The sequence below is a fragment of the Aythya fuligula genome, chromosome 3, assembly GCF_009819795.1.
Source record: "Aythya fuligula isolate bAytFul2 chromosome 3, bAytFul2.pri, whole genome shotgun sequence".
Lineage (NCBI taxonomy): Eukaryota > Metazoa > Chordata > Aves > Anseriformes > Anatidae > Aythya > Aythya fuligula.
The window spans coordinates 48986681-49014581 of record NC_045561.1 but is presented as its reverse complement, the minus strand read 5'-3'; the positions used below and the strand labels follow the sequence as shown (position 1 = coordinate 49014581).

The window sequence follows — 27901 nt, the reverse complement described above, 5'->3', positions numbered from 1 at the left end:
TAGTAGCCTAGTCTGCCAAAATGTAAATTTGTTTTATCTTCCAAAAAACATCTAGCTCCACTCCCTCAATACAGCAGTGGAATTTTAAGGATAGGATTTCAGAAAAGCCATGCACTGGGGACATCACTGATCTATATAACCCTGGGGACAGAAAATATTTTTTATTTCCTTTGCATATCCCATAGCCAGTAACCTTATTAACAGTAGAGGGAAATAAGAAGCCAACTGTAACTGTGTTATTGATCTAAAAACGTGCAAAACATTGTCTGTAATTCTTCAAGTTTTGTCCTATACCATGGAAAAGCAGTAACAAAGCTAAAAATGTGAGTATCTCCAATTTCATTATCCTGACCATCTATAAAATTCAGCGGCTGGCCTGGTGGGTTTTGTCAATCAGCTCCATTCAGATGCTCAAAGACGTTCAAAGGTAAGGAAAGGATGAAGTTTCTTTTTTGTGATGGGGCCTCCCTAAGGAAATATGGAAAAATTAAAACAGAAGAAAAAACTGATGTCTGATAAATTAACATAGGAAGAAGTTTCCCGAAAACTGAGTAATTGTCTTCGATCATGCCAATTACTACACAGTACAGTTGAAGGCCAACATGGCAAACATAAGGCCAACATGAAAAAGAAAACAGGCTAGTTCATAACCCGATTTTACATCCTTGTGATTTATCTGAAATTAACTACAGAGATACAGACAATAACAGGTTACAATGGGATCTGTAACAAATACTCTTAGGGGACATAACAATGAATATATATATATATATATATATATATATATATATATATATATGTTTAGGTCCTTAAAATGGGTCTTGGTCAATCAAGCTTAAAACCAATGCATGAAAGAGAGACTGACGAAAGAAGAAAGCAATTCAGAATCAGCAAGTATATCTGTCAAGGTCTGATCACAGAGAATTCCCCATTGCCAATCTCCTCCTAATCAGGAATCATGAACAATTTCAAATACTGCAACAAGCATTCAAGTGCAGAAGCAAAAATCCACGGAAAATAGTACTTCAGCTACTAAATAATGGATACTGTATCTATAAAATTTGAGTTAGACGAGAAGTTACACACAGAAATTACAACAAGATTCATGAGCAGGTAATGAGAAACCACTCCAGAAGGACACTATATGCTCCCGCCAACCACCTTCTGAAGTCTCTCATGTGATTCAGAGAGTGCAGATCTGTCAAGCCCAGTAATCTAATCTTCTGGTGATAAAAACCATCTTTGCATCTATGTCTGGAGAAGCCTCTGTACAAACAAGTGAATTTTTACTTGAGCATCAGAACAAGAGAAAAAAAATCCTGACAACATGTGAGGCTCTCAATCACCAGTCACACCAGAACTGGAATCCAGATCACTAATTGCAAATGATTTTGTACGTACTGTGCTTTAGTGTGTTTACATTTAGCAGATTTTAGAATTTACAGCTTTGGTTAATTCAAATTAACTTTACTGTTTCTCCTTATTTCAAAAACAAAACAAAACAAAAACCTCTCAGATATTGCTGACTCCTTTGTGCCTAGGCAGAATTACTTTTGTACCTAACAGCCCAAGTGCAAATTAGTTGAAGTCAGACAATTAATACAAAGACCGTATTAGAGTATGATTCAATTTCCTTTTGCAATGTGCATTATAAAGGAATAGAGAAAGCTTCAAAGATGATGTCTGAAAAGAGATGGTAGGGTCTATTTTTAAATATTATGAATATCTTTAACAGATGTTCTAACAAGGTGATTTTTTTTTCAATTAAGTTTTGATTGTATTATGCACTTCAGGGGGATGTGAAAAGGTTACTCAGATTGTCTTAATTTATTGTAATGTACAAGAGACTCTGAATTGATGTCACAGCAGAATCATATGGCAAATTTTTGTCCCTGTTGTGAAGAACCTGCAGAGAGAACAAAATAATCCTGGAATATTTAATTCAACGTACCCTCAAGGGAACTGGGGTTGTTTAGTTAGGAGAAGAGGAGGTTCAGGGAGATGCTCTCTACAACTACCTGAAAGGTAGGTGTGGGGAGCTGGGGGTCAGCCTCTTCACAGGTAACTAGTGATAGGACTAGAGGGAATGGCCTCAAGATGTGGCAGGGGAGGTTTAGGTTAGAAATTAGGAGACATTTCTTCTCAGAAAGAGCAGTCAGGCATTGGGACGGATTGTCCAGGGAGGTGGTGGCGTCACCATCCCTGTGGGTGTTCAAAGAACAGTTGGACGTGGTGCTTAGGGACGTGGGTTAGTGGGTGACATTGGTGGTACAGGGACAGTTGGACCAGATGATCTTGGAGGTCTCTTCCAACTTCAGTGATTCTGTGATTCTCAATTCTTATGCAACTAGAAACAAGACATCTGCTTTGTCTGTGCCTTTGTGTAACTTCAGTGGCTGGATATTTTACAATCTCTTTGGATTACCTAACCCCGCACCTAAACACTCTTGCTATTAGTTAGGTAAGAACTAATCAGTGATCTTCTAATTCATGATATTACTATTTCCTACAAGGTTTTGCTATTTGTATTATAAAAGCTACCAAAGGCATGTTTAAATCATGACTGTACAGCGTTGTGTACTGCCCATGAATATTTCTGAAGACAGACCCATCAGCTCACAATCCAAAACCACACTCCTCACCTTTAGCAATGTTAAGTACACTTCACTGAAGTTAATGAGCAAACTTTTAATCTATTGCATAAAATGCCAATGGGTGGAAATTATACATTAAACATTTTAAAAGCAAAGATAAGCCTGCAGTCACAGTCCTCACTGAAAACAGTTATTCAGAAGAAAGACTGCTTGTCTCTGCATGGGTTCAAATCCAGAGGTGTAGCATTCTGGAGATCAGTAGCATTTGTCAGAATGTACAAGACTGGGCAGAGTTTAACAGATTATGTTATATAAGAGATCAGAGCAGAAGATTCAAAGGCACCTTTTGGCCTGAAGTTTATTAATCTGCAGAAACACTACTCTGTACAGTGTGTCTGTGTCCAGCTGTTGGCAGGGGGGTGGCTGTGAGAAGAGGCCAGGGGCTGCCCCATGCCAGACATAGCCAGCTCTGCAGTGGACCCACGGCAGGACAGCTGAGCCCATCTGCCAAGCTGGTCGCACCTCTGGGAGAACGTGCTTTAAAAAAGGGGCAGAAAACACCAGAGAAGGAAGAAACAAGAAGCAAGAAACATCACAGGGAACACCAGAGGGTCAGAGGAGGAGCAGTAGCAGCAGCACTGTGGCAGGCAGATATTTCCTGCAGCCTACAGAGTGCACAAACTGGGGCAGAGCAAAGGTTTGAGAAGAAAGAGCAGCAGAGAGAAACTGTTAGACTGACTGCAGATACTCCTCCATTTCCCAGACCCTTGCACCACTGGGTCACCTTGGTGAAGAGACCAAGCGTGACAAGCTTTCTCACTCATGCTCTTCCTATATCCTCCCCTCAACCAGCTGAGGTTGGTAGCAGAGACTAACCCACCACACACTCAAAAGAGGTGTATGGAACTACTGAGTTTGAATAAGGATGAGGAAGATAAGCTCACAGCACACACCTGTGAAGCTTCCCAGTCTCAGCGTATTGATTCCTTCTAAATATGATGAGTGGACAAGAGCCACCTGCCTGGTTGTTACTGTTACACAACTTACTGTGGTCAACAATTCTGTCATTGCCATCCGTAGCTCACGGGAGCTTAATATAACAACACCAGTAATACTTTTAAAATTGCGTAACAAGGATGTATGATGCATCTCATGCACGTTTCATGCATTGGCAGCATTTCTGCTGGGTAATTCTATGGCTTTTGAGAGGACAGTCTGTAACTTCAAACTCTTGCAACACAACCAGCAACTATAAAGTGAGCTTTCTCTATTTTTTCAACTACAGGTTTTCTAATAAAGCATTCTAGATGCAATATGTCAAACAAGTCTGTGAGTAAATGTTGTGAGACAAGCAGAATGCTTTTAGGAGTCAGGAGTTCAAAAAGCAAGTAGTAAAGCACAGTACCGCAGCTACGGTACAAAAACTAATCACAAGGAAAAATAGCTTTAATCACCAGATATTCAAACTTTAACACAAAGTTGAATTAGGGAATAGGAAATCACATAAAAATTTGCATAGAAGTAACACTAAATATGGATGCAGGAAATATTACCTGTTTGAACAAGCCCGAAATGTTTGCTATGGAGATTTAATGACATATAGAAAGAAAAAATCAACTCCTGATAGAAGTAACTATATGCCATAGCTACAGAAGTAGCTACAATTTTATAAATTATACAGAATAGTAAATTATTCACATCTTACTGCCACTGGTATTTCCATAGCTGCAAGTTACTAGATCCAAGAATAATCCTTATGTAATTAAAAGAAATAAGATTTTATAATAACGTAGCTTATCTCAGAAAAATATTCTGACTTAATTGTATTTTGATTATAGCAGTTTGCATGTAATTACAAAGATACTTGGTACATTTTTTATAATTTGGGGTTACGGGGTCTTGTTGGTCTCTGATGCAGGCAAATACCTTGACAAATATTACGCAAATATCATTTCTATGAGAGCTGTTTCATTCCTAAGCAATAATTAATCAAAAAACTGGAATCTTTATGATTCTGTAATGACTACCTTCCTAAAGCTGATTCATTTTACTTCTAATGAGATACATCACAGAATACATTGATTTCCATTTGTGGGGCAAAATTTTGCTATAATGACGTTAAAAAAAATTACGTTTGCATCTTTGAATTACTGCTTTGACTACATTTAAGGTGTATGTGTTATTGTATTAAAAAAAAAAAAAAAAAAAAAAAAAAAAGAACTGATGAAATTTTGAATCAAAAACTGGAAAAGGAAATGCAAAGATTTTTCTTCATCCATTAAAAACTTCAGCACTTCCAAAGCAATGTAGTAACAACTTAAGGCTAAAGCATTTAAATAAAAGCAGTCAGTATATGGTTTGGAAAATTCTGAAACCTAACTGAGTAATCGGGATATAAAAATGTACTAGGGACACATAAGTTCTATTACTTTCCTTTTGACCATTCCAAACAGGAAGAGAATATTTGCTGACCTGTTTTCGAATGTAGGCTCCTTCTTGGTTCCTCAGGACCCTCAATTGGTTGGTCAGCAAGGAAAATTCGTGCCTGGTCCACAGCATTGAGAATGGTTTGCTCTTTGTCCTTCAGTTCGCGTCTCAGTGCCTTTTGCAAAAAAAAAAGAACACCGTTTGTAACTGGATCTTGTAAACAACAGGTACTATAACTTTTTCCCTATTCTCACATCTCTGACCAGACCTGTCTAGTGATTCAGACTGCTAGATAAAAGGTAGATTTAACAAAATAGAAATAACAAGAAATTAATTAAGGCCAGAAAGGTTACTCTTACAGAAATAACTTGGAGAAGCAAATATAAGATGATAACAGCAGGTTTTTAAAACACTCACCTAACAGGAACTGAAACTACTACATTGAATTTAAAAGTATTATTGCTATGGTAGGATTGCTAATATACATGTACAGTGCATTGTTACAATGGATTTATTTTTAAATAACAAAAAATTGCATCTACTGAAAATTCATGCGGTAATTTCACAATTGCTAAAAGCATTGCAAAAATACTTCACATTCCTTAGAAAACACTATCTCTTGTTTCCGTCTCCTATTAATAATATTTTTAAAACTTAAATGATATAGAAACAGAACATTTATGATGAGAATACATTCTGAAAACACATTCTTCAAACTAGCAACAAATACTTTGATCTTTACATGCAGAAACAATTAAAGCTTATATATAGGAAAAAAATCAATATTTTAACGTATTTTCATGCTAATGGAAATGAATTGCATGATACTTTGATTTCCAGTGATTACGATTTTTTTTAAAGGGTTAAGTGTAACCATACTGTTGCAACAAACAAAAAATCAAGAGCAGACAGCTATAGCATTTCTTACAAAGCATTTTCTTCCATTCATTTTTTCAGTATAAATCAATCTCAACTAGAAAGAAATTGGTTTGCATGATTTGTTTGTATTACTTCCTACAAGTATAAGCACAAATGAAGATACTTTAAATATTATTAAAACACTCTGCTTAATATCTTCCAACATTTTTTTAAATCTCTAATTACAAAATCAAGTTTTATTTTGCTGACACAGTCTGCTCAGTCCTCTCTCAAGAAAAGCAGTCAGCCAGTGTTCACAATGTTATATAACAAGAAAAAAGCTTTTCACTAGAGAAAATAGTTTCTCATGGAAAATAAGGGCAGACAGAAGAAAAGAGTTCTTTTCTCCTGATTCCTCCATATGGTGTAAGAGTTAACTTTGTTATCCTTTCAAAGGATAACTTATAAGTTATCTTTGATACCATGAACCATGACTGTCTTCTCTAAGACAAGCCCTTCTCTACTTTTTCTGCTCACCTTTCTCTACTTTCCTATGTGACTTGTTTACAAATTTAGCATTTTCACTTCCCTGATTGCAATTATTTGTTTAGAGATTATTTGAATTGGGGGGATTTGCCTCTCGAAGCATCGATTCTCTGTCGCCTCGCCTTCCAACATTCCTGGCATTGGAGCTGTCCAAATTGAGGTTGATAACAAAGAGACTTTAAGACTATCATGACAATGAACAACCTACAGACTTGGGTCCACATAGCTCATCAACTCTAAATCATCTGTGGCATTCCTGGTCACTAATACAGCTTGACAATGGAATCTTTATACATCAAAGAAACTTTGTGTATGAAATACTAATATTGGAATAATTTTGTAGAAAATAACATATTAAGCACAGTACAGATTTCTTAACATTATAGTATATTATTTTATGCTACAAATGTAAAAAATAGTTTCAGAACAGCCACTCAGACTTGCATTGCTTTAGTCCCTATTTCTTCAGCAATACTGTATTTTCCCTTTCTTTCTTTCTGCAAGTAAACAAGAACAGCAATAAGAGAGCATGATGCAAGAATAATCAGATATATCAATAATACTCTCTTGTCCTTCCAGGCAAACCTCTCTGCAACAGAGCAAAAAAGAAATCCACTTATAAATCTAATCTCTAGCTCAAATATCATCTTTCTTGAGTGGACTGAAGAAAGATTTCATTGGAAAAATCAGATCTACAAGAATACTACAGAGTAAAAATAAGTCATAAAAAAGCCAGCAAGTAACAAAGGCTGCAATACTGAATTTTATTATTGTATTAAAGATTTCTTTAAAATAATAAATGCAATCATGTATTTGGGTGTTTTATTTAGTTTTGCAAAGATACCTCCCCAATGGCTACTCAGAATGCACGCACTTATTTCAGCATAGAAGTATATCACTGTGTCCCTGGGTGTCTTACTTGGCATTAAGGACTAAAACAGTTAAAGCACTCGTATTACTTTGAGTGGTACACAGAATTTGGAAGAGGGAGAAACTCTTCCCCTTTAGCTAGCTATACTTTAGATGGAGAAAATCAGGAGAAAATTAATACTAACTTTTTTTTTTTTTTTTTAATACATTAAATAATAAATGAAGGCATGGCAAGATGCTTTCAAGGCTGAAGACAGGCATCTCAAGACTTGCCACTGAAGCCGAGCACTAATAAGGTAAGCACATGGATGGAAATATTTTTGGAGAGCTATGTTGAATACGCAGCTGTGAACACAAAATTAAAAAGTGAACTCCAAGCACATTGGTACAATTAGTTTTTCTACATGTGATACTTGCATTTATAAAAGTATAATGACATTTTGAAGCCACATTGGTCACATGAAGAGGGGCTGTATGCAACTTTGGCAGTAATTCACGTCAACATATTTCATGCTATGATTCTAAAATATATAATTACTGTACGCTTTAGGTAGTGGATAAAATGCAAGCTTTACTTCCCTTAGGGAAAGACTGGTGACAGATTACCAAGTCAAATATCTACGCTTCCAACAGCTTTATTGCATTCATTTTTAAATTCATTCTTATGTTCTAAGTAAAGCAGGAAATGAATTTTTCACTCCTGGAGAAACAAACACTAGTTTTATTAGTTTTTCATTCTTACAAAAGAATAAAAACAAACAAACAAACAAAAAACGAAACAGAAGCCTAGAATCTGATGTGCTGATGAAGTGTTGACATAGTTTTCAGAACTGACCTTAAATACTACTATTAAAGAATAATAATTAAAATAAAATTCAAGAATAATAATTAAAATAATTATTATAATAATAATTAAAAAAATCCTCCTCTTAATCTCGAAAGAATTCTTCTACTGATAAACAGGGGCTGACAAAACTACTCTCTTGAGCAACTGCAACAGTGCTGCAGCATTCATTTTGCAAGCATGAGGGAGATCCTTCAGGCCATTTGACTGACAGAATAACACAAGAACCGACCACACACCATTCTTCTGCCATCTACCATTGATTCCCTTAGGGGAGAAAACCACAAAGTGTTATATACCTGATTTATAACCATTATTAGTCATTGATTTAGTCTCCACTTTGATTTGTTCCCCTCTCAGTAACTGGGAAATGCATGCTTTTCACATTATAACTTCAGAATCTATATGCCATTTACTCTGTTGTAAATCTAATCTGTTTGTCCTCTCTTAATTATAGATGCTTATGATTTCTAACATAGAAAGGAACTCTTCTTACAAGCCAACATTTTCTGACTTACTGCCTCGATTTTGGAATTTGCCTAAATCATGGCCTTCTAAGATTTCTGTTGCAAATACTTTGTAACGTAAGACTGCTACACTCCTGAAAAAAAAATGCGAGCAAAACTTTTGCTACTCATGAATTTTTACAGAGTTTAGTGTACCCAGTAAGTGTGTATTTCCTTCAATTGTCATAAAATCATATTTCAAGCATAGTAAATTACACACTGTTGATTTACAGCCTCTTTTTTCCTCTTTCTAATGGTACAGGCTTGTACAGAGTAATTCGAGGAGCAGACCAGCTTAACAGCTCCAACAGATGAAGACAAAGCTAATTTCAAAAAAACACATGGGGTATTTCTTAAAAACAGAAGATATTTAAATCAGATCCCATTATGCACTCCTTCAAGGAAGACGCATGTTACTGTAACTTGTCTCTGGTTATCGCGCTGTAGCTTTATGTGCCTATCAGCAGCTCCCGTAGCATTTAATTACTTAGTCATCTTTACTCTGCACCAGGTGCTTGAAAAGCTTCTGTTACTTGTATACACTAAAATGAAATGGAAAAATTGTCCGTGGCATATGGTAGGAGAGGGAGAATAAGTGGGATAATTGAGAAAACTCAGAGACAAGGTTGTTTACAAAGATCACACAGAGATCAAGGTTATGACAGAGTCTCTGCCATCTGTTTGCATCATTAAAGAATCAACTAGAAAGACACAATAAGCGTAACACTTAAAAGCTGCTCCTTCGTGGCAGACACTATTTAATATAACACATGTATAAAATTTCAGAAGGAGGTATTTTGGTCTCTGGATACGTCTCCATGTGAAAATCAATTTTATAACACATCTGCTGCAGCTGATATAGAATGCATTTATAAAGAATGCTTTCTAGAATAATATTTGAGACAGTGCATCTTACCATGCACTTGTCTGTTATTACTTAATCTACAAGGCAAGAGAAAGAAAGAGACAAATGGTGCATAATGTACAACCATTAATACCCAGAGATACCTAGAGGCATCTGCAGCATACAGGGCTCTGTAGATGAGACCCCATCCTATGTATTCAGGTGATGGGTGAGAACAGTGACCAACACCAGAATAAGGAAAGGAAGGCAAAGATCACAGGGAAAAGCACAGAAAGCTGTTTGCCTCAGTAATTAACACATCTTGATTATTTCAGATTCACTTTTTTAAATGGAAGAATCTCAAATTCACTTTTAAAGTTTGGAGGAATATCCCATATCATGTGCAAAAGGCTTCTTAGAAAGGGCCAAAGGCAAGTGAGCAGTGAAGACTGCAAGGTGTCTGCACATGGTGAAACAAAATCAACAGGAATATAAGAGCACAGATGTGGGCAAAAGAGAAAATTATACTATGCATACTGATAATCTTTTACCAGAAGGCCAAGAAATGTTAGCTTACTTTAGACTTCCTCCTTGGTTTCTCAAAAATTATGCTTCAAGTCAGAAATAGGGGTTTTTCTTCACTGAGACTATTCAGCCCTTGAAAATTTCTCTTCCCACTCCCGTCTACCGATGAGAGGATGTGCTCATGGCTATGCATTGAAAGTATCACCCACCCCTGTGTGTACTTTTATAGAAATGCATTACTTGAAATAAGTATCTATAACGAGTTTTTAAACAAAGAGCTTTATGGTAGCACAGCCTAAAGCCAAAGATGGAGAGCTAAATTTGCGTTACATCATCTGCTGTTCAGACTTATAGAAACATCACTTTTTAAAAACTAATAATCTCAAACTGTGTCTGTGTGCTGACACCTTAGTTAAGAAAAGGTAACTGACTTCCTTCTGAACTTGTTAAAATTAGTTCAAAAGTGGTAAGGCTATTTTCTTCGTTTTCCCTCAACAGCTTTTTAAAAGAAAGAAAAATGACATTTTGAAGCCCTTTGGAAAGTTTTCCACTTAAAATAACCTTGCAAATAAAACGACTCATTTGGGCACTAGAAAAGAATCTGACGTTATATTGTGATGACAGAGGAAAGCTTGATTTTAATATACATTACACTAGAAAGGACATTTAGAAGCATTTCTTGAATTAAAAAGCATGAGGTCACACTTTTTCTTAAGAAGCAAAATAAAATAAAAATGGATTTTCACACAGTTAATGATTTGCCAGTCATTAAAGAGAACCTCTCTTCCTTTTGTGAAGGAAGAACTGCTGCACGTCCTGCATTCCCTTGAGATGCTACCGGAGCTAAAATCAACTAGAGGTGAAGGAAGACGCTGCTTAATTGAGCAGAGGTTACAAAAAATAAGGCACAATGATGTTCATTAATGTCTTCCAGCACCAGTAATGTTACATAACTGGAGTTTTTATTTCCTAGCTCACTGAGACAAAACTTCATTATTTGTGTTTCTGGGTCAATGATAACCAAGCCTTGGCTACCCTGACAAGTTTGGAGGGCTTTACAGAATGAAGCTGTAGGTACTGCAAAGTGTGGGATGCTTGTAACTATCTGATTTAGAACTGTGTTGGAAAAAAACACACTGCAAACCACTCAGCTGTGGTCTTCAGAACAGATTTTTGAAAATTTTATGATTGTTGTTCTTTACACAAAAGTTATTTGAAGAGATAAAAATCTGTGTTCATACGAATTCCCAGTTGAATGATCTTTTCAAACCTTCAGAATGATATCATATGCTGTTTGGATTTCTCAAAAAAAAAACTTTTTTATACCTCTCCTCCTTCTAGTTCAGGAAAGCCATTTTAGAATATTTAATTCCTACTTTACTTTTTGCTGCACAAAGAGAGGGTTCCCCTTTCTAAGACTAAGCTTCCTCTCTTATCAATTACAATATTGATACAGGGCTTTTTAAGGGACAGCAAACTGGTTTTCTTTCATAATTACATGCTCTAGCATTGTAATGAGCAAAGCAAGCCAAGTATTGTATAAATCAAACTTGCTACAGTACAATACTTCTTTTACTCATTGAGCCAGCTTCTAAGCTAACTTGGTGTATTTTGGTCTGAAGCCATTATAAAACCATAGCTAAAAAAGGGCAGAAGAATCATTAAATCTGATGGCTCATAAAAATACATAAAAGAAATAGATGAAAAAAGGATCCTTTTACATTGCTATACACAGGAAAAAAATATTTTAAATGGTGGTGTTAAAAAAAAAATACCCATTTAATGTACCTTATCAGGATTTCATGTAGGAATTCATTGCACCCTACAGACAGCAAAAGCACATGAGTCAGAGTGCGGAGTCTGACAGAGACAAAAAGAGAAACTCTTGAAGCTTTCTACTGTTTGGGTGATGGGAAAAAGTATTTACTTTTCCACAACAGCAATAATCATACTGCCAGCAGTGGAACCAATTTCCAAATGCCAAACTGCTTGTAAGTACACATTCAGTTTTACATCAAAGGACTACAATGTGCTTTTCGTGAAGGAAAATTAATCCCACCAACCTTTACTATGGAAACATGACAGCCATCCTGTATCAACAACCTTGAAAGACTCGGATATTTTTTTCTTTAAATCTTAAAGGAAAGTCTGGACTATGTTTGAAGGGCAGAAGAGAAATGAGCATAACAACTCGACTTTGGATCTTTCCTAAAGAAGATTACACAGTTCATGCTAAAGTGATTAACCATGACAAACCAGCAAGTTGTGATGCTAACACACGCTTGCTTTTAACAATTGCAGGTGATCAAATGCTCCATTTTAGATCAGATCCGAATAACAGCACTTCAACAGTGAAATACATGAGGCCTAGATTCAAAATATATTTGAGAAAAAAATGGCATCTATGGCATCTGTGTGGTCTGTGAATACTTCCTCTGCCCCCCTCCCCCTCCTTTTTTTTTTTTTTTTTTTTTTTTTACACCTACATCTGTTAAATTAATTGAACTGTGCCCTAATCCTGATTAATTACAAAACCCTAATATACTCAATGAGACCACAAAAACCCTTCAGCGGTCACACCAGCCAGGTAGCAAGTGTCGCCCACTGCTGATGAAGAGCAGCTCATCAGTGCTGATGTCCTCCTTACTCCCAAGAAGGCACGCCTCAGCACCAACCCACAAGGTAAGGAAAACGGAACCACAGGTGGAAATCTGGCTGAACAACACCAGCTCCCTCCGCTGCTCTTCCTAAGACTTGTTCTCCAGACCCCTCACCAGCTTTGTTGCCCTTCTCTGGACTTACTCAAGCACCTCGATGTCCTTCTTGTAGTGAGGGGCCCAAAACTGAACACAGTACTTGAGGTAAGGACTCACCAGAGCCGAGTACAGGGGGAAAATCACTTCCCATATTTACCTCTGGTCTGTACAGGGATCAAACCCACAACCTTGGCATTATTAGCACCACACTAACCAACTGAGCTAACCGGCCCTGCTAAAAGAAACTCACATAAGCCTCTGTGGCCAGGGCTCGAGCCCATGACCCCAGCAATACTTCAGAGGGGGGTGAGAGCTGCAAGCCACCAGGCTACCACTGGCTCTTCATAATAACCAGCAGACTTTAAACACAAGTGCATGATTGAGAAGTTCTGGACAGCCCTTTAGAAAAATAACACTTAAACTGACCAAGAAAAAAAATCTATGCAGGAAACCCCAACAATCTCCTCTGTCCTCCAGCCTCTTTTTAGGAAAATGTGTTGCCCTTCATTAGCATCACATGTAATCCAAGGGATGATGACAAAAGGCCAACCATTTGTCCAAGAAGAAAATAATCCACAACTTCTAGCTATTTTTTTTTTTTTTTTTTTTGGATACAGAAGCAACTTTATCCTATCTGTCTGTGAACAGCAGTGATTTTTTTTTTTTTTTTAACTAAAGTTTGTTTTCCAACAATGTTTTGGAAATTTTGTTTCACCAACAATGACACTTTAGGTATATGTGCCGAAAGAAAGAACGTCAGACTTTCTGCCATTTGATGTGAAAGGTGGAGAGGGGATATACCATTCCTACCAACATAATGCTTTAATATTGGCAGCGTATACAAACTGAAAGCATCTTCCTACAGAGTAGGAAACAAAAGTGATTTGAGAATACTTGTACAATCAGCATGAAAATTGTCAGCAATTCTTAAGACATTTCTCCATTCTCTAATTATATGGAATTAGACTAAATTCCACTGTATACATAACTCTAGGGCAAATGTATCATGTTTCATGAAGAATCCAACTTCAAATTACAAAAGATTTACCACAGGCATTCACGTACATTTGTGACTGGAAGATGATAGGATGATAGATGATAGGAAGAGAAATGACCCCCTCTAATTCTTCCTTTTTTATATTTTTACTTTTTTTTTTTTTTTTTTTTTTAATTTTTTTAGCCTGTACCCTCAGTCTCTGCTACTCTGTCAGAAGCAGGTTATAAGAAAGTAAGACAGTTATGACTGAACCAGAATCTTTATTCTAAAACGCACAATAGCTGTACTCCAGACAAAGAGGACTGACACTAAGCAATCAGTAAGCAAAAATGCAATGTTGTTTTAAATTGTCTGCCAAAAAAGGCAAAACTCATAGCAAAACAGCATCGTAGAATGCCAAATAAAGCACAGCAGTATTACAAAGGCATTTTAAGACATTATACTCTCTAAAATCAACCTTTAAGATGAGGCAATGTATCGTCAAAATAAAGATCTTTCCATTTCAGATTGAACTGTTTTATATACCTATTTACAAAACAGAATCTACATCTCTTCCTCATACAAAGTTTAACCTCCTTTGAAGAAGCAAAGGAACTGTGTGTCCTCTATGCTAACTCTAATTAGTTTCAAATGGGGAAACTGCAATGCAAAACAGAACAGCGCAGCTTTGGACAAGTTTTACTACTGAGTTACATAAAAACCCAAGCAAGATTATAGTGGAAACACTGACAGACAGTCAAATTTGTCTCCTCTTTATGAGTAGCAACTGGTATAACTTCTGCTGTTTATACCAGAAAATATTCCAAGGGAAATGCAGGGGAGGGACAAAGCATGAGGAAAAAAAATATTTTTAAATGCTTCCTAACCAAGCAATGCCTTCAGCCTGACACAAGACACGTAAAACATCTGCTGTGTATTAAATGTTTACTCAATTTCACAGCAGCGCTCAAATATTCTGTTAGCACTAGTGACCACACAACATCTGCAGCATCTTGCACCATTTCCCTGCACCATGCAATAGCAACCGACCAGCTACCTCTTCAATAGGAAGACAAATTCTTCCCCTTTCTTTGCTAGCCAGCAACAGACAGACCTGGGTTCGCTTAGTCTTTATTTTTACTGAGCACTGATGAACTGGCAGTGTTAACAGACCATCAGATACTGGCTTCAAACTGGGATAATACCACGAACAAGTTGGGTGCTGCACTGCTGTTCTTGAGACCAGCCTTAAACTCAAGTCTTCTTTTCTTCCTTTCAAGGGATTAAAATTTCTTCTGTGTTTCTTCAGATAAAAATCAATGAGAAAAGATCTATTCTGCATGGTCTCATAAGCTACTTTACTAATAAGTGGTACCTCTTACATTACTGCTGAGGTCTTGAAAAAGACTTACTATCTGCAGTTCACACTCCAGACATTCAGAAAGAACGTTACAGCATGCAGCCTTATGAATATTTGTTCGGTGCAAGAAGACAGGAAGCATTTTCATTGTGAACATGCCAGTGTCTCAAATATGCAAGAGGTTTCCTGTAACATCAGCCTCTTCAGTGCAAGTGCACATCAGGGTCCTTGACGATGAATTGCTATCATCAAAAAAAAATGGGCCGTACAACATGATGTCATCTATGAATTATAAATAACCAGAAAAGTGAGATCACTGCAAGAAGTCTCAGCTGAGCATCTCCCGTCTGACAGCTGTGTAAGGGGAGAAATATTCTCCTCTGCGGGAGGAAGCACAGGCACGAGAGCTCTGTTAAAACTTGGGCATCAGCAACCAAATGCTAGGGACCAGCTACAAGTTGGCACTACCACTAATGTTTCTGTCCTGGTTTCTGGGTTCAGTTGTGTGCGTGTGCATCCATGCATACACGACAGGGGACTGCTACTGGAAATCCTTTCAGAAGCAGAAATCCCGTCAAAGCTAATTACTCCTCTTTCTCAGGGACAGTCACTTTGCTTTCTCTTCAGAAACAAATGGGTTAGACAGACACCTGAATAATTACTGAAAAATCAACACTGGGACTGTCCTCTGCTGCTGGATTCCCCCTTTGCAGCAGAATACCAGGGAGTCAGGGACAGGCAGCAGCAGAGTAACTACACTGGCTCAGAACAAAGTCCTGTCTCCACGACCAGCTGCAGAAGTCACTTCAAACAAAAGATACTCAAAGTAGGAGTAAGTGCCTCAAAATTATCACCCAGAGCTCAACCCAGAAAGCCTTCCCCTGTCAAACTGCAATTCCTTTCTGTGCTTGCAGCATGATCTATTAATGTTTTGTATTAAATGCTCCCCTCTCCTTAATCCCCTAAGCATTTATCTCAGTTATTTTACATCACCAAGATCTAATTCCCTCCCAAAACTCTGCTTCTTTGTTATAGCTTCCTCTTTTCAAAACTATCTGAACAGAGAGTCTTTGTAAAGCTTATGCCACATAGTTAATTACTGTGACCTGACAGATTACATAGCAGCCCTGATTTTGGTTCTTTCTCAAAAATTTAGTCTCTGGATCACTTGCAAGGATTTCCAGTATCTGCTCAGTATGAAGAAGTGACTTTAAAACCAAACACTTAAAAAAAAAAAAAAAAAAAAAAAAAAAAAAAAAAAAAAGCAGTATTTGAGATGGGAAGCATTCTACTTCAGACAAATTACTAATTTTAATAGATCAGGCATGTGTGGGAGAGATATGAGGAAGGGCAAAAACATAGTGTCCCCCTGGTTACACACCTCTTCAGCTGGTTCTAGTTGCCATCAAAAGATGCAAAAAAAAAAAAAAAAAAAAACAACTTGCAACCACACGCAATAATCTGCACCACTCTAGTAGTTCCACTTCTGCAACCTAAACTTGTTGAGCACAGCCACCTTGCTAGGCCTCTGGATTTCTAAGCAGGTGATTAACAATGTCTCATAATAACTACAGAAAACCCACCTGGACCTGTAAATTAAACTAAGCAGATAACCAAAATAGAAACTAGTTACATGAAAAAAATATCTGCTTTCAATCAACCCTACCCAATGAGATGCTACAAACAAAACACTGCTGGGCATTCAGTATACATACATTAATTAACAACCATTGGGTAAACCGGATTGAAATTTGTCAGTGTTTTGCAAATTGTGTTAAATCATCCAATTACAGGGTCACACCCTCCTACAGACCAACAGACTTTGCTATCTCATCATTTTAACTTAATCTTGTTATATGGAGCCTTACTGCAAATGCTGTCATTAACCACTTTTTGGAGGATTACAAGTGGTTTTCTATTCATGAGAAAGAAATCATTTAATATAACAGACACTAATTTGGGGTCAATTACTGGAAGAGATGAGTACTTACAAGCTTTCTTTCATGATGCAAGGCAATGTGAAGTTAACTCAGTTACACAAGTACTTTCCCCCAGAAAGCAGGCACAAATCACAGTATTTCTATTAGTTATACTCACTTCATTTCCTTTCTCTGCTTTGTTTCTCCAGTATGAGAAGGTGTTTGTTTTTTTTGTTTGCTTAAAAAACTATTCAGACAAAGCATTGGCATATTTTCCATGTAGTAAAACCAAAAGTCTAAAACAGAATCACTTTTTTTCTTTAGAATCTATGAACTTGAAATAATAAACTATTTTTCATAAAGAAGCATAAAATACATAAAAACAGAATCTTATTTTCAGTCCCAAATACTCAGAAACAAACTGCATGCCATGGCAAAGTTACCTAGCAAAGGTATGAAGAGAAACAGGAAAAAGAGTGAAATGCTTAAAACGAAAATTGGATTTATTTATTTTTTGGTGGCTGGATGCTCTTAACAACATTCTCCCATCCCTACAGCAATATTTCCAAGAGATGTATGTATTAGCTCAAAGCCATTAAAAAAAAATACTAAACATGCAAATCCGGTGCAGCACGATACCTATCCATTGATCCCTTACCCCTGAGAACCTTCATGAAATACGGATATTAAAAGCACTAAAGGAGTTGCAGTTATTTATTTTATTTATACTGTATGTAGTAATGTAGTGTTCTAACTTCTGTGCTTGTAACTCAGAAAAGAAGTAATTACTTTCTTAGGAATCTCTTTACATTTACTTCCAGCTATAATCAAAATCTGGCAAGCATGTTTAGTTGCTCTATAGAGATTTTTAGAGCACATGCATCATCCTATACCTGAACAGTTTCCAGGACAGCATTAAGTAATATGATTCACATCTGCCTTGTGTTTGTTCTTTCATTTACTCTCCAGTGAAAAAAGTTCAGTAAATATCAGTTTTACATAACATGGGTTTTTGTTTGTTCGTAGATACTGTGTTGTGTTTACTACCAGGCGTTCCTTCATGCACATTTACTTCACAATTTTAGATCCAGTGTTGAGATAAATAATTCTGCTCCTCTGTCTGTGCTGCTGCACCACCACCACGAGAAGCATAAATTGGAAGACTTGAGTGAAGAAAGGGTTTGAATAACTGGAGCTAAATTATGCTCACCAGACTAAGAATCTCTTAGCAGCCAGAAATGTCAGAAGGCATTAGCTGCATGCTGATACAGAAGAGCACAAGATCATAAGAAAACCACCCCAAACAAGGCTGACCTATTGGAAATGAGTAATTTAAACCAAGCATGACTGCCTTGTAGCTTCAGACTCCTCGGCACGTCTCTCTCTGCCCATATGCATCACCTCCTCTCTGCTCATCTCTGTCTGCTGCATTCAAGGTCTGAGCTATCTCAGAGCATTACAAATACAGCATGACAGAGAAAACTGCAGATCACTTGCACATCACTGGTGTTGGAGAAGATGCTGCCCGGTCAGTTCCTGTAGTGCCTCTGTGCAGAGCAAAGCACTGCTGCAGGATTGTCTCACCTTCGTGGAATGGCAAAACAAAACTAGGTGCTGAACATCAGAGATGTAGTTTTTAAGGAACGACTTCTTGGCCTCCCTTCTTCAATAAGGGCAGTGCCATCATAGCACATTGCTGGGCACCTCTACCAACACTCACAGAAGAAAGGCTGTAGCAGAATTTAGGGCTTTTCTTTCTTAAGCAGTAAGAGTTAGACTTGGATATTTATTATTGCAAATAATGGTTCATCTTTTAGCCCAGTTTCTCAGCACAGCCCTTCTTTGGCACAGAAGACTGGACATAAATTAAGTATGCACATCTCTATAAGCACCTTTTCAGATAGCTTCTATCTATATATGTCCAGAGTTGATCATCTCAGTGCTGGCAAAGTAATAGTTTCATTTTAATTACATGTAATATCAAGGCTGCAAACCGACAATCAGAAAGTCAAAGTGTGACTACAGCCTTGATGCAGTGTCAATGATAGTCTGATCATAATCTTTCCCTCCCCACAATGTTAGTCAAATGCAGTTAATGGAAGGGTTTGTTCTAAATTTCTTTTTTTCTTCTTCTTCTTCCTTATTACTCAGAGAACAATCCAAACACATCCATAAGATAGAATGGGTGAAAATCATAGCATTTCAATTTTGTGGACTTATGTACATTTAAGATTTGCTTTTCTGAAACATTCCTTTCAAAGACCATGAAAGATAACAAAAACATTCTGAGTATGAATATGGAATAAAAGGCAGAACGATGAAGCACCAGTGCCATAAACGAAGTTTCTGAGTTGGGGAATGAAAAAAAAAATCCCAATACTTGGCTTACCTGGGCACAAGTAGCTTTACGTGCCACACTCCCAGCTTCTCACAAATGGGACTATACTAAACTCAGACATGGGAACACCAGATTTCAGATTACTTCTGCATAGGAGCCATCCTCCTCCTCACAGCAAGCAAATGAACTAAATGAACTAAACTGAGTTCTAAGCACACCAACATAAAGCAGCGTGAAAAGTGCCGAAGTTTGTTTATGATGTAAGAGCAATAAAACCGCTGACAGCCACACCTCTGCATGGGCTCATTTCACCTATTTGAAAAATATGTTTGTCACTAGCGTAAGTATCTTTGCTGCACTGCTGGATGCATGTACCCTATCTGTTATGTATGAAAGGCAAATGGAAAGAGTTTGATCATCAGGAACTCACAGAGAACGGAGAACTAAGAGACTGAAATACTCATGAATAAGGGAAAAATACTTCTGCTAGCAGGATGCTGTTCCCTCTTCGGTTTGGATGCAGGACCTCACAGCTGTGTTTAAAATGTCAGCAGCACACAGCTTTACAGATCTGCCTCACCACTGGAAAGTCTGTCATACTCTCAGTGCTTCTGCTGCCTCCTACTCGCACACTGCCCTTGGGAGGAAGCCTGCTGTGTGGGCTTGGTGTGCACGTCCACAGACAGCGGTCGCTTTGTGGCTCTGGGAGCAGTCACAGCAGTAAAGCTGAGCATGCCGATGCTGATCATGCTTTACAAAAAACTACTGTGTAAGGCTGTGTATGTCTCCATTTGACTTTTAAAAGCCCCCTAAGGCCTCATGTAATGAATCCAACAAATAAATCTTTCAACTCAATCCATAAGAGCAGTACGAGGACCAGAAACAGTTTCTGGATGCAGTCAAGTCCCTCACAGAGCAGGGCAATGGCATGGTGTCTGCTGGCCCAAGGAGAAGAAAATTACTCAGAGACCTACCTAGGGGTGAAGCTCCACTTCAAGTTTCTTAAGTGCAGGTTAGCAGTGCTAGCTGACAAAGAGCCATCAAACCTTAGTGAGACACCAGGAATTCAACTATGAGAAAACATGCCAAAACTAAGAAACCGATTATGTATTTTGCCACCTTGAGTTCCAGGAGACTGAAGAAGGACATCACTCAGCTAATCCAGTCTCAGACCAAATGCCAGTTCAAGTGCACTTAACAAGGATATTATGAGCATGCTCACTCCTCCCTCCAGGGCTAGAGGTCCATTTTAAGGGACTTTACTGCTATATGCAGCTCTTCTTAGCTTTGTGTTTTTCTCCCTCTTCCCTCACTTTTGTTTTTAAATTCCAGATTGTTATAATTTGTAAACACAGCCTTACATTTACACACAAGTGCAAACTCCAGTTAATGCCTTTCCCGAAAGTAAGAATCCCTAAAAAATCCTGAAACCCTGTGTGCATTTGCAATGTCCCCTCTATCCACTTATGTAATGCTCTGAGTAGCCTCCTTCAGCCTTTTCTTTCTCCAACAGCTTAAAAGACCATTGCCAGGCTTTACAATGTCAAAGAAAAAGCAAATTAAAATGTTATTTTTCTATCAATTCACAGATACTTGTGCCAAGTAACCAGATAGTGCTTTTACCAGCTACACTTACTTTTTGTCTCAACCTTGAAATAATTTGCAGTTTGGAGTTAAATTCTCTCTCAGACTTAAAATTTAAATATTGAAGTAGAACTCTCAGAGTCTTGTGATGAATATACATCTCCCTTCTCTGTGTATTTAATTAGAAAAATACATAGAAATGAACTTTTGAAAGTGCTGTTCATAATGACTCAGCAGATCAATATGAGAAAGCTAAGCACTACCTGTTTTAATGACTCAAGCCTAAAAGCTTCCTAAATCCTCACAATTAAAAGAACTATATATTGTACAAAGTTCTCATTCATTTTTATTCATACTGAAAAGCCGCCAGAATTACTAAGTACCCAACTCTAGAGAAGAAAATAAATCTATGAGAAGGTACTACTTCTGAAATACAATATTTAACTCCTCAGTAATCATTTTTACTCCCAGTTTAGAGGGTAGTGAGACATTGCTGCAGCATGGAGGAAGAAGAAAAAGGTTATTCTAAGTCTACTTTTCAATCAGGACTCATTTCTGTATCAGGCACGGCGGCTCCTGAAAGCTCAGATACCTGGCATGACGGCATACATCAACCACAGCACTGATAGCAGTGAGAAATGCCGCACAGCCGCTCTCTGCTTTGAAACTCCAGATGGAAAATCACAAAAAAAGCACAGGACACAACTGCCAGACATCATCAATCATTATTTAAAAATTACAGCAGCACCACCACATATATTTGATGCTAACATCTTTTCACATCAGTCTTCCTTTTTCTTATTCATGGCATGAAATTGTTACATTTTTCACATTTTTTCAGATGGAGTGCTTCATCCCTGCCTAGCATCCGATCCATTTAAGGCTGCAAATCCTTACACAAACTCGTAGGCTATCTCCTTTGAGGCATGTTCATCCCTCAAAAAGGAGATGGAATTGCAAAATAGAAAACACGCAAATTATTGCTACCTAAAAAAAATAATAAAAAAAAAAAAATTCATATCAGATTAATTCCAAGGTGGTAAAATATAAACTGTACAAAGTATAGAAGGGGAAACAATATAAGTAAATAAAAATGATCAAAATAATAAATGAAACTATAATGAAGAATAAAAAATAAATGACCCAAAGTAATATTTAACTGGAAAATGATGCACTTGTGTCAGTAATGTCTTTAAAACCATCTCCTTTACTATTCTCTCATCAGTTACTATTAATCCTAAATTCTTGCTGACCTGTTTCATTGACTTAATGAAAATGTACCACTAGAGGTAATGATGTGATTGAATCAGTAAAGTCTCTGTTGGTAGAGAAAATTTTAATTTACACCCAAGTGAATCACACATTTATAACAGCATATATTTTTACCGACTGCATGAAAATCTTAAGCATGGTCCTTTCACTGATCAAGGTATTATACTTAGGATCTCCGACATTCTTCAAGATGCAAACCAGCTGCTTCAAGGGGAGAGGAAGTCATATTGTCATTCATTGTCTCAGGGTTTATCAACTGAAAACTTAGTAGTATAGAAGAAATGTATAAACTCAAAAAAGTGAAAATAAATATAAGAAAGTTTACCTAATGATTTATGGCTTTAGTTTACTTTTCTAAAACTTATAAAACAACTTGTTTGCAAAAGCAAAATTGCCAGTGACAACATTATGAAACTAATCGGAAAATATAGTTTTATTGTGTTAGACCATCAAGCACTGGCACAAATCATTTTTTCTATTTACACATTCATTTAACAAGGAAGATGAAAATTGTAGTTTAAAATATATTAGCATCAGCAACTATTAAAAATAGCTCTTTGATGAGACCTTTAGAATATTCTTCCTTTGTCTGGGCTGTGCCCACTCATTTAATAACAGCCCACACCAGGTAGAAGGCCAATAAACCCATGTGGCTTCCTATGTGCACCTCACATCTGTCCTGCAGAGACAGAGGGGTTACAATAGGGGCACCCGACAGACAGCCATCCGTCATTAGCTCCATCACGGTGTATCTGATGACCGCAAAGTACAGCTATGGCTGCCCTTCATTCACTGAGGGACCAGAAGAGGCTGCTCACGCCACATGTTACCATACACATAACTACTGGGGCAGAGCAGGCTACAAAGCTTTCCCAGCCCGTGAGCGCACAGCACTTGCAAGCACTTTAGAAAACAGCTGCTTCGCCATCAGTCCTGACATAATGTTACATCATCATTAAGCAACCAAATAGGAAGGACCTTCAAGAAATCCTTGCTTTTGTACAGGATGCTTTTAAAGTATCCTGACACTTTACAGGGGAGTAAATTAGACAGTGGGCAACCAAGCACGTGAGATAGCTGGTTGGTAATGAATGGGCGATTATGAGGACAACACCATGCTCTTTATAGAAAGGGAAGCCAAAAAAAAAAAAAACCAAAAAAAAAAACACCATACAAATAAAATACATAAATAAAACCACACTGCCCAAACCCCAAAACACCTAAATCCAAAAACAGAAGCAAGAGCCACCTTGAAACCAAATTAAACTGCACTCAATAGCGTTCAGTAAAACATCTATTAAAAAAAACTGCTCACAGTAAATCTGTAAGGAATGTCTGATACATTGCAGATCTATCAGGCCCTGAACTCGTACCTAACTGCAGATGATCAGACAACCATGAGTCTTCTCTGATATGGACAACGCACTGACAATACCTTTAAGTGATGCCAGAAAAGGAAATTATGGCACTGGCCCCATAATACAAGGACACAGGTTCCAAATCTGATTACAAGAAACAAACAAAACTTACCTTCTTTTCCCCATAACAACCAACCAGCTTGCATAAATATTATTCTCCACTGAAGAGTTTAAAACTCATTTTTAAAGTTAATGACGTTGGTCATACTTTTTCATTATTTGGTGATTACTAAAACTTTCCCCACACAGTTATCCGCCAGATTAAAAAGTCATCTGCTAAAAAGAAGCAGACTGCACATCTAGATAGAGTTGAGGAATGAGTGGGCATCTTGATACAGGGATTCCTCATCTAAAAAGGCAGCTCAAGCTAACTTTGCGGAATGACTCAAATAAAGGATCTACATGTGCATGAGGCCCAATAAATGGGTCAGATGCAAGCGTAACTGGATAATACAAGAGTATCAAAAGAAAAAGAAGTGCAATTCATACATAAGGACCTTTAGCAAAAGTGGGACTCCTAACAGCATGATACCTTTTTGAAGCACAACGTTTAACTTTGCAGGGAATGCATATTAGCACAAACCTAAGTTTCAGCAGTTTTCCCGAAAAGAAAGCTCCAAATCCTTAAGCACTATTTTAGGCTAATAGACCTTTTGGCTGCTCAAGTTGAAAGACCAGTACTGGAAGCAGCTTTGCTTTCTGAAGTTATGTTCCTAATACTTTCCCAGTCCCTCAGACTAACCTAACTAGATGAGAGAAATTCACTAAATCTAGGTCAGAAGATAGGGATGGTTGGTAACTTTGGAGGAACACCTAATAGGTGAGGTTAAGAGTTCCTGTAAACACAAAAACGCACACCCTGAAAAGTTGCCTTGGCCATTACACCACTCTCTACCCTTTCATTTCTTCTGAAAATAAAAATAAAAAGAGGAACCAAACAAAATAGCAAATACAATAACAACAACAACAACAAAAATCCCTCCCCTATTTTCTACATAAATTTCTAAGCCTAGCATTTAATCTCAAGAATCTGCATGAAAAAAAGGATTGGGCAGCTGCCATGGCAATGCAATTTTTCCAATTTATTGCTGATGTTCCTGGGGTGGATTACTGGCTGTAATAACAAGGGATTGAGGATCCAATAGTTCAGGAGTTAACTAGAATAAATATTCTTCTCCTCTAAAGAGTCTGCCTGCGGCAACAAGAAGTAGGATCCAGATGACAATATCCTTGACATAAAATAAAATGGATTCTTTGCCAGTCCATGCAGGCAACTGCAGTCAGTTTCAGAAGTTTTTTGTTTGTTTGTTTTGTTTTTTAACACAACACCAGAGTTTCTCTTATTGCATGTTTAATAATAAACCATTGCACCTGTTCTCCAGAACTGTGACAGAGGCGGAACTCATCCCTTGGGAACACACAATAAAAGAAAATAAAACTCTCTAGCACTTGCACAGTATTCATGAAGAAAAGAGTTATGTAAAGGGGTTCTTAAAAGATTTGGATTAATCCCTGTAAACTCAATTCCACACCCTGAATTACAAGTGAACAGCTTTGCTAAATACAGTATGTCTTCTCTTACTTGGTCCAATTTATCAACAACAGATCACAAAAAAAAATAAAGGAGACCAGAGAAGACTGCAATTATGGAGGAAGCATCTCAAACCACTTTCAACATGAAAAGGCATGAGCAGGATGAATAGTTTTCAATTCTACCTCATACAGGTTATGAGAGTGCCTGAAAAAATATGGCAAAGATCACTGTATAATAGTGGCTCTCTACTGGTTCTCTGCAGTTGGAAAAACAGATTTGCTGCCTCTGTGCTGTTTGGGGAATCTCTGTTGTTCTGTTTTTGTTATCTTACTCTCTGCCTTTGAAAAAATAGACCTCAGCAAAAAAAAAAAAAAAAAAATATTTACATTTAGAGAAACGTCCTACTTCACTTCCTTGTACCAGTCCAATTCATTAAAACAAAGTGAGAGCTCATCTGTTGATATCCTTAGATTTCAGGTAATACCTAGCATTTTTAATGCAATTGAAACATCTGATCTTCAAATTGCATACACTAAATTCAAGTCCCTGACCACTTTCCTGGCAACTTAGAAAAAAAAGATCTTGTGAGTCTCTAAAATCATTTGCTCAATATGCAGCAGCAACAAAAAAAAAAAAAAAAAAAAAAAAAAAAAAAGCCAGTAAAGTGTTGAGTATCATCAGGAATGGCAGGGCAAAAAGCAAAGTAAATATAAAACATTGGTACAACCTCATCATGTTGCATATCTCATGCAGTATCAGTCAACATACCTCCAGAAGGACATAGTGGAGGCAGAAAATTGCACAGAGATGACCAACAGCTGTCTTATGGGTAGAGATTAAAAAGGCTCAGGAGTTAAGAGGCTCAAAAAAGGTATGACAACATTTCCAAATCACGAAGGCACTGGAAAAAGTGAGTGAAGAATTGTCATGCATCGAATCCAACAATATTTGAACAAAGGCCATTGAAACTTCAAACCTAGAAGGAGATCAGTTGAAAAATGATTTTAAAGAAGTTTTGTTGGGTTTTGTTGTTGTTTGGGGCACACAGAATTTTAATTCTCTGTGTAAACAGAATTGGTTGCAAGCATTTGGCATCTATCTGCCACAAGTAGTTGTGGAGACAAAATAACAGCAAATACAACAAGAAGTTAGACATAGTGATGGGAAACTGGTCCAAAACAGATACTAAAAGAAGAGGCAAGGATATACTAACAAGGATATATATAGTTTTCATCCAGTGATGTGGCTGCCTAGAAGTAGAAGAGGAACAGATGACCCACAGTAGCCAGAATGAAATGCTCTCTGAGTACCATCATCTACTGCCACCATTGAAAAAAATATACTGTAATAGATGAACCACGGGTCCAGAAAAAAAAGATTTTTTGTATGCTTAAGTGCATGTGACTCTAATGAAATGGGAACTTCAAGTCAAAGAATTGAAAAACAATTTAAAAAAAAAAAAAAAAACAAAACATCAAGAAACAAACAAGAGCACCAAACCTACTTAAAAGAACTGGTACAGAGAAAGAGTTTGGGGTCAAAGAATGTAGAAGATAGGAGCCATTTATTTTTAACATTACATGAATTAGTTATAGCTTATGGTAGCATTCCCAGAAAGATCCCTGTAATCAAGCCTCAAAAAGGTCACAGATGATCCTCAACTTGTGATCTCTTTCATGAATAATGTGATGGCAACATGTAGTTTCTGACACAGCCTTGTCCATATTAAGAATGAAGAATCCATGAACCATCTTGGACTTTTCTGAACCAGTAAGATAAGAGCCAGTTCCCACTCAAACAGTTTAGATACATGCTGACAGAACAATACCCAAGCTTCAAAGCCACAGCTTGACTGCAGAATGGGTCACCACTATGCCTGTGCTCCATCACCTTCACTGGCTAAGCACGTAGAATCATTAAGTTTGGAAAAAACCTCCAAGATCACCTGGTCCAACCGTCCCCCTACCACCAATATTGCCCACTAAAGCATGTCCCTAAGCACCACGTCCAGCCTTTCCTGGAACACCCCCAGGAATGGTGACTCTGTCATGGCTCACCTAGAAAGGTCAGGCCACTGGCTGTCATGGTCTTTTAGCTCAAGACACAGGAATGGTATCACACAATGATCTGGTACATCCTGCTACATCAAATTGCTCTGAGGTTTTAGGTAAGCCAAAGGCTACTGCTGATAAGGATGGAAGCAGGGTGGTCTTTTGGGATGAGATAGAAGAAAATACGAGAGAAAGAGGCACTGGACTCATCACAGCATTTTAATGTAGTAGCAATGTTGATCACTTTGCTCTTCCTGCTTCTTTCACACACATTTCCCTTCACAACAATGTCAGAGTATCCTCCCTGATGTATAGTAACTGTAAACCTCCAAGAAGGACAGGTTTTATTTAGTGGCTTGACATAGACTCAGTAATGTCTTCAAAGTTTAAATAGGATTCTTTAAAACAAAATATACATTGGATCCTCATAAAAGAGTAACACAAGATGGATATACTGATATATACCTATATCAACAAGTAATAAAAAGGCAATATCACAAAAATATTTTATTTACTTTATTGAAAAAGTGTTTGATGTTGTTTTTGTGTTTTTTTTTTTGTTTTGTTTTGTTTTGTTTTTTTTTTCCCTAGCAAGACAGCTTGCTTTTCTCTGCACTTTTGACAGAATATTTTGTTCTTTCATTATCCAGGTTATTTATTATTTTAAGCACTGATCCAT

General features: G+C 37.4%; 1 protein-coding gene across 3 annotated transcripts in view; it reads right to left on the bottom strand.

Annotated features, from left to right (window-relative positions):
* UTRN (utrophin) overlaps positions 1–27901 on the bottom strand; it is a 366152-nt gene that overhangs the window by 89270 nt on the left and 248981 nt on the right. For all 3 annotated transcript variants that reach the window (XM_032185295.1, XM_032185296.1, XM_032185294.1), the window contains one exon: positions 5067–5196. In XM_032185295.1, the coding sequence (XP_032041186.1) occupies positions 5067–5196 (130 nt within the window). The remainder of the gene's footprint in view (positions 1–5066; positions 5197–27901) is intronic.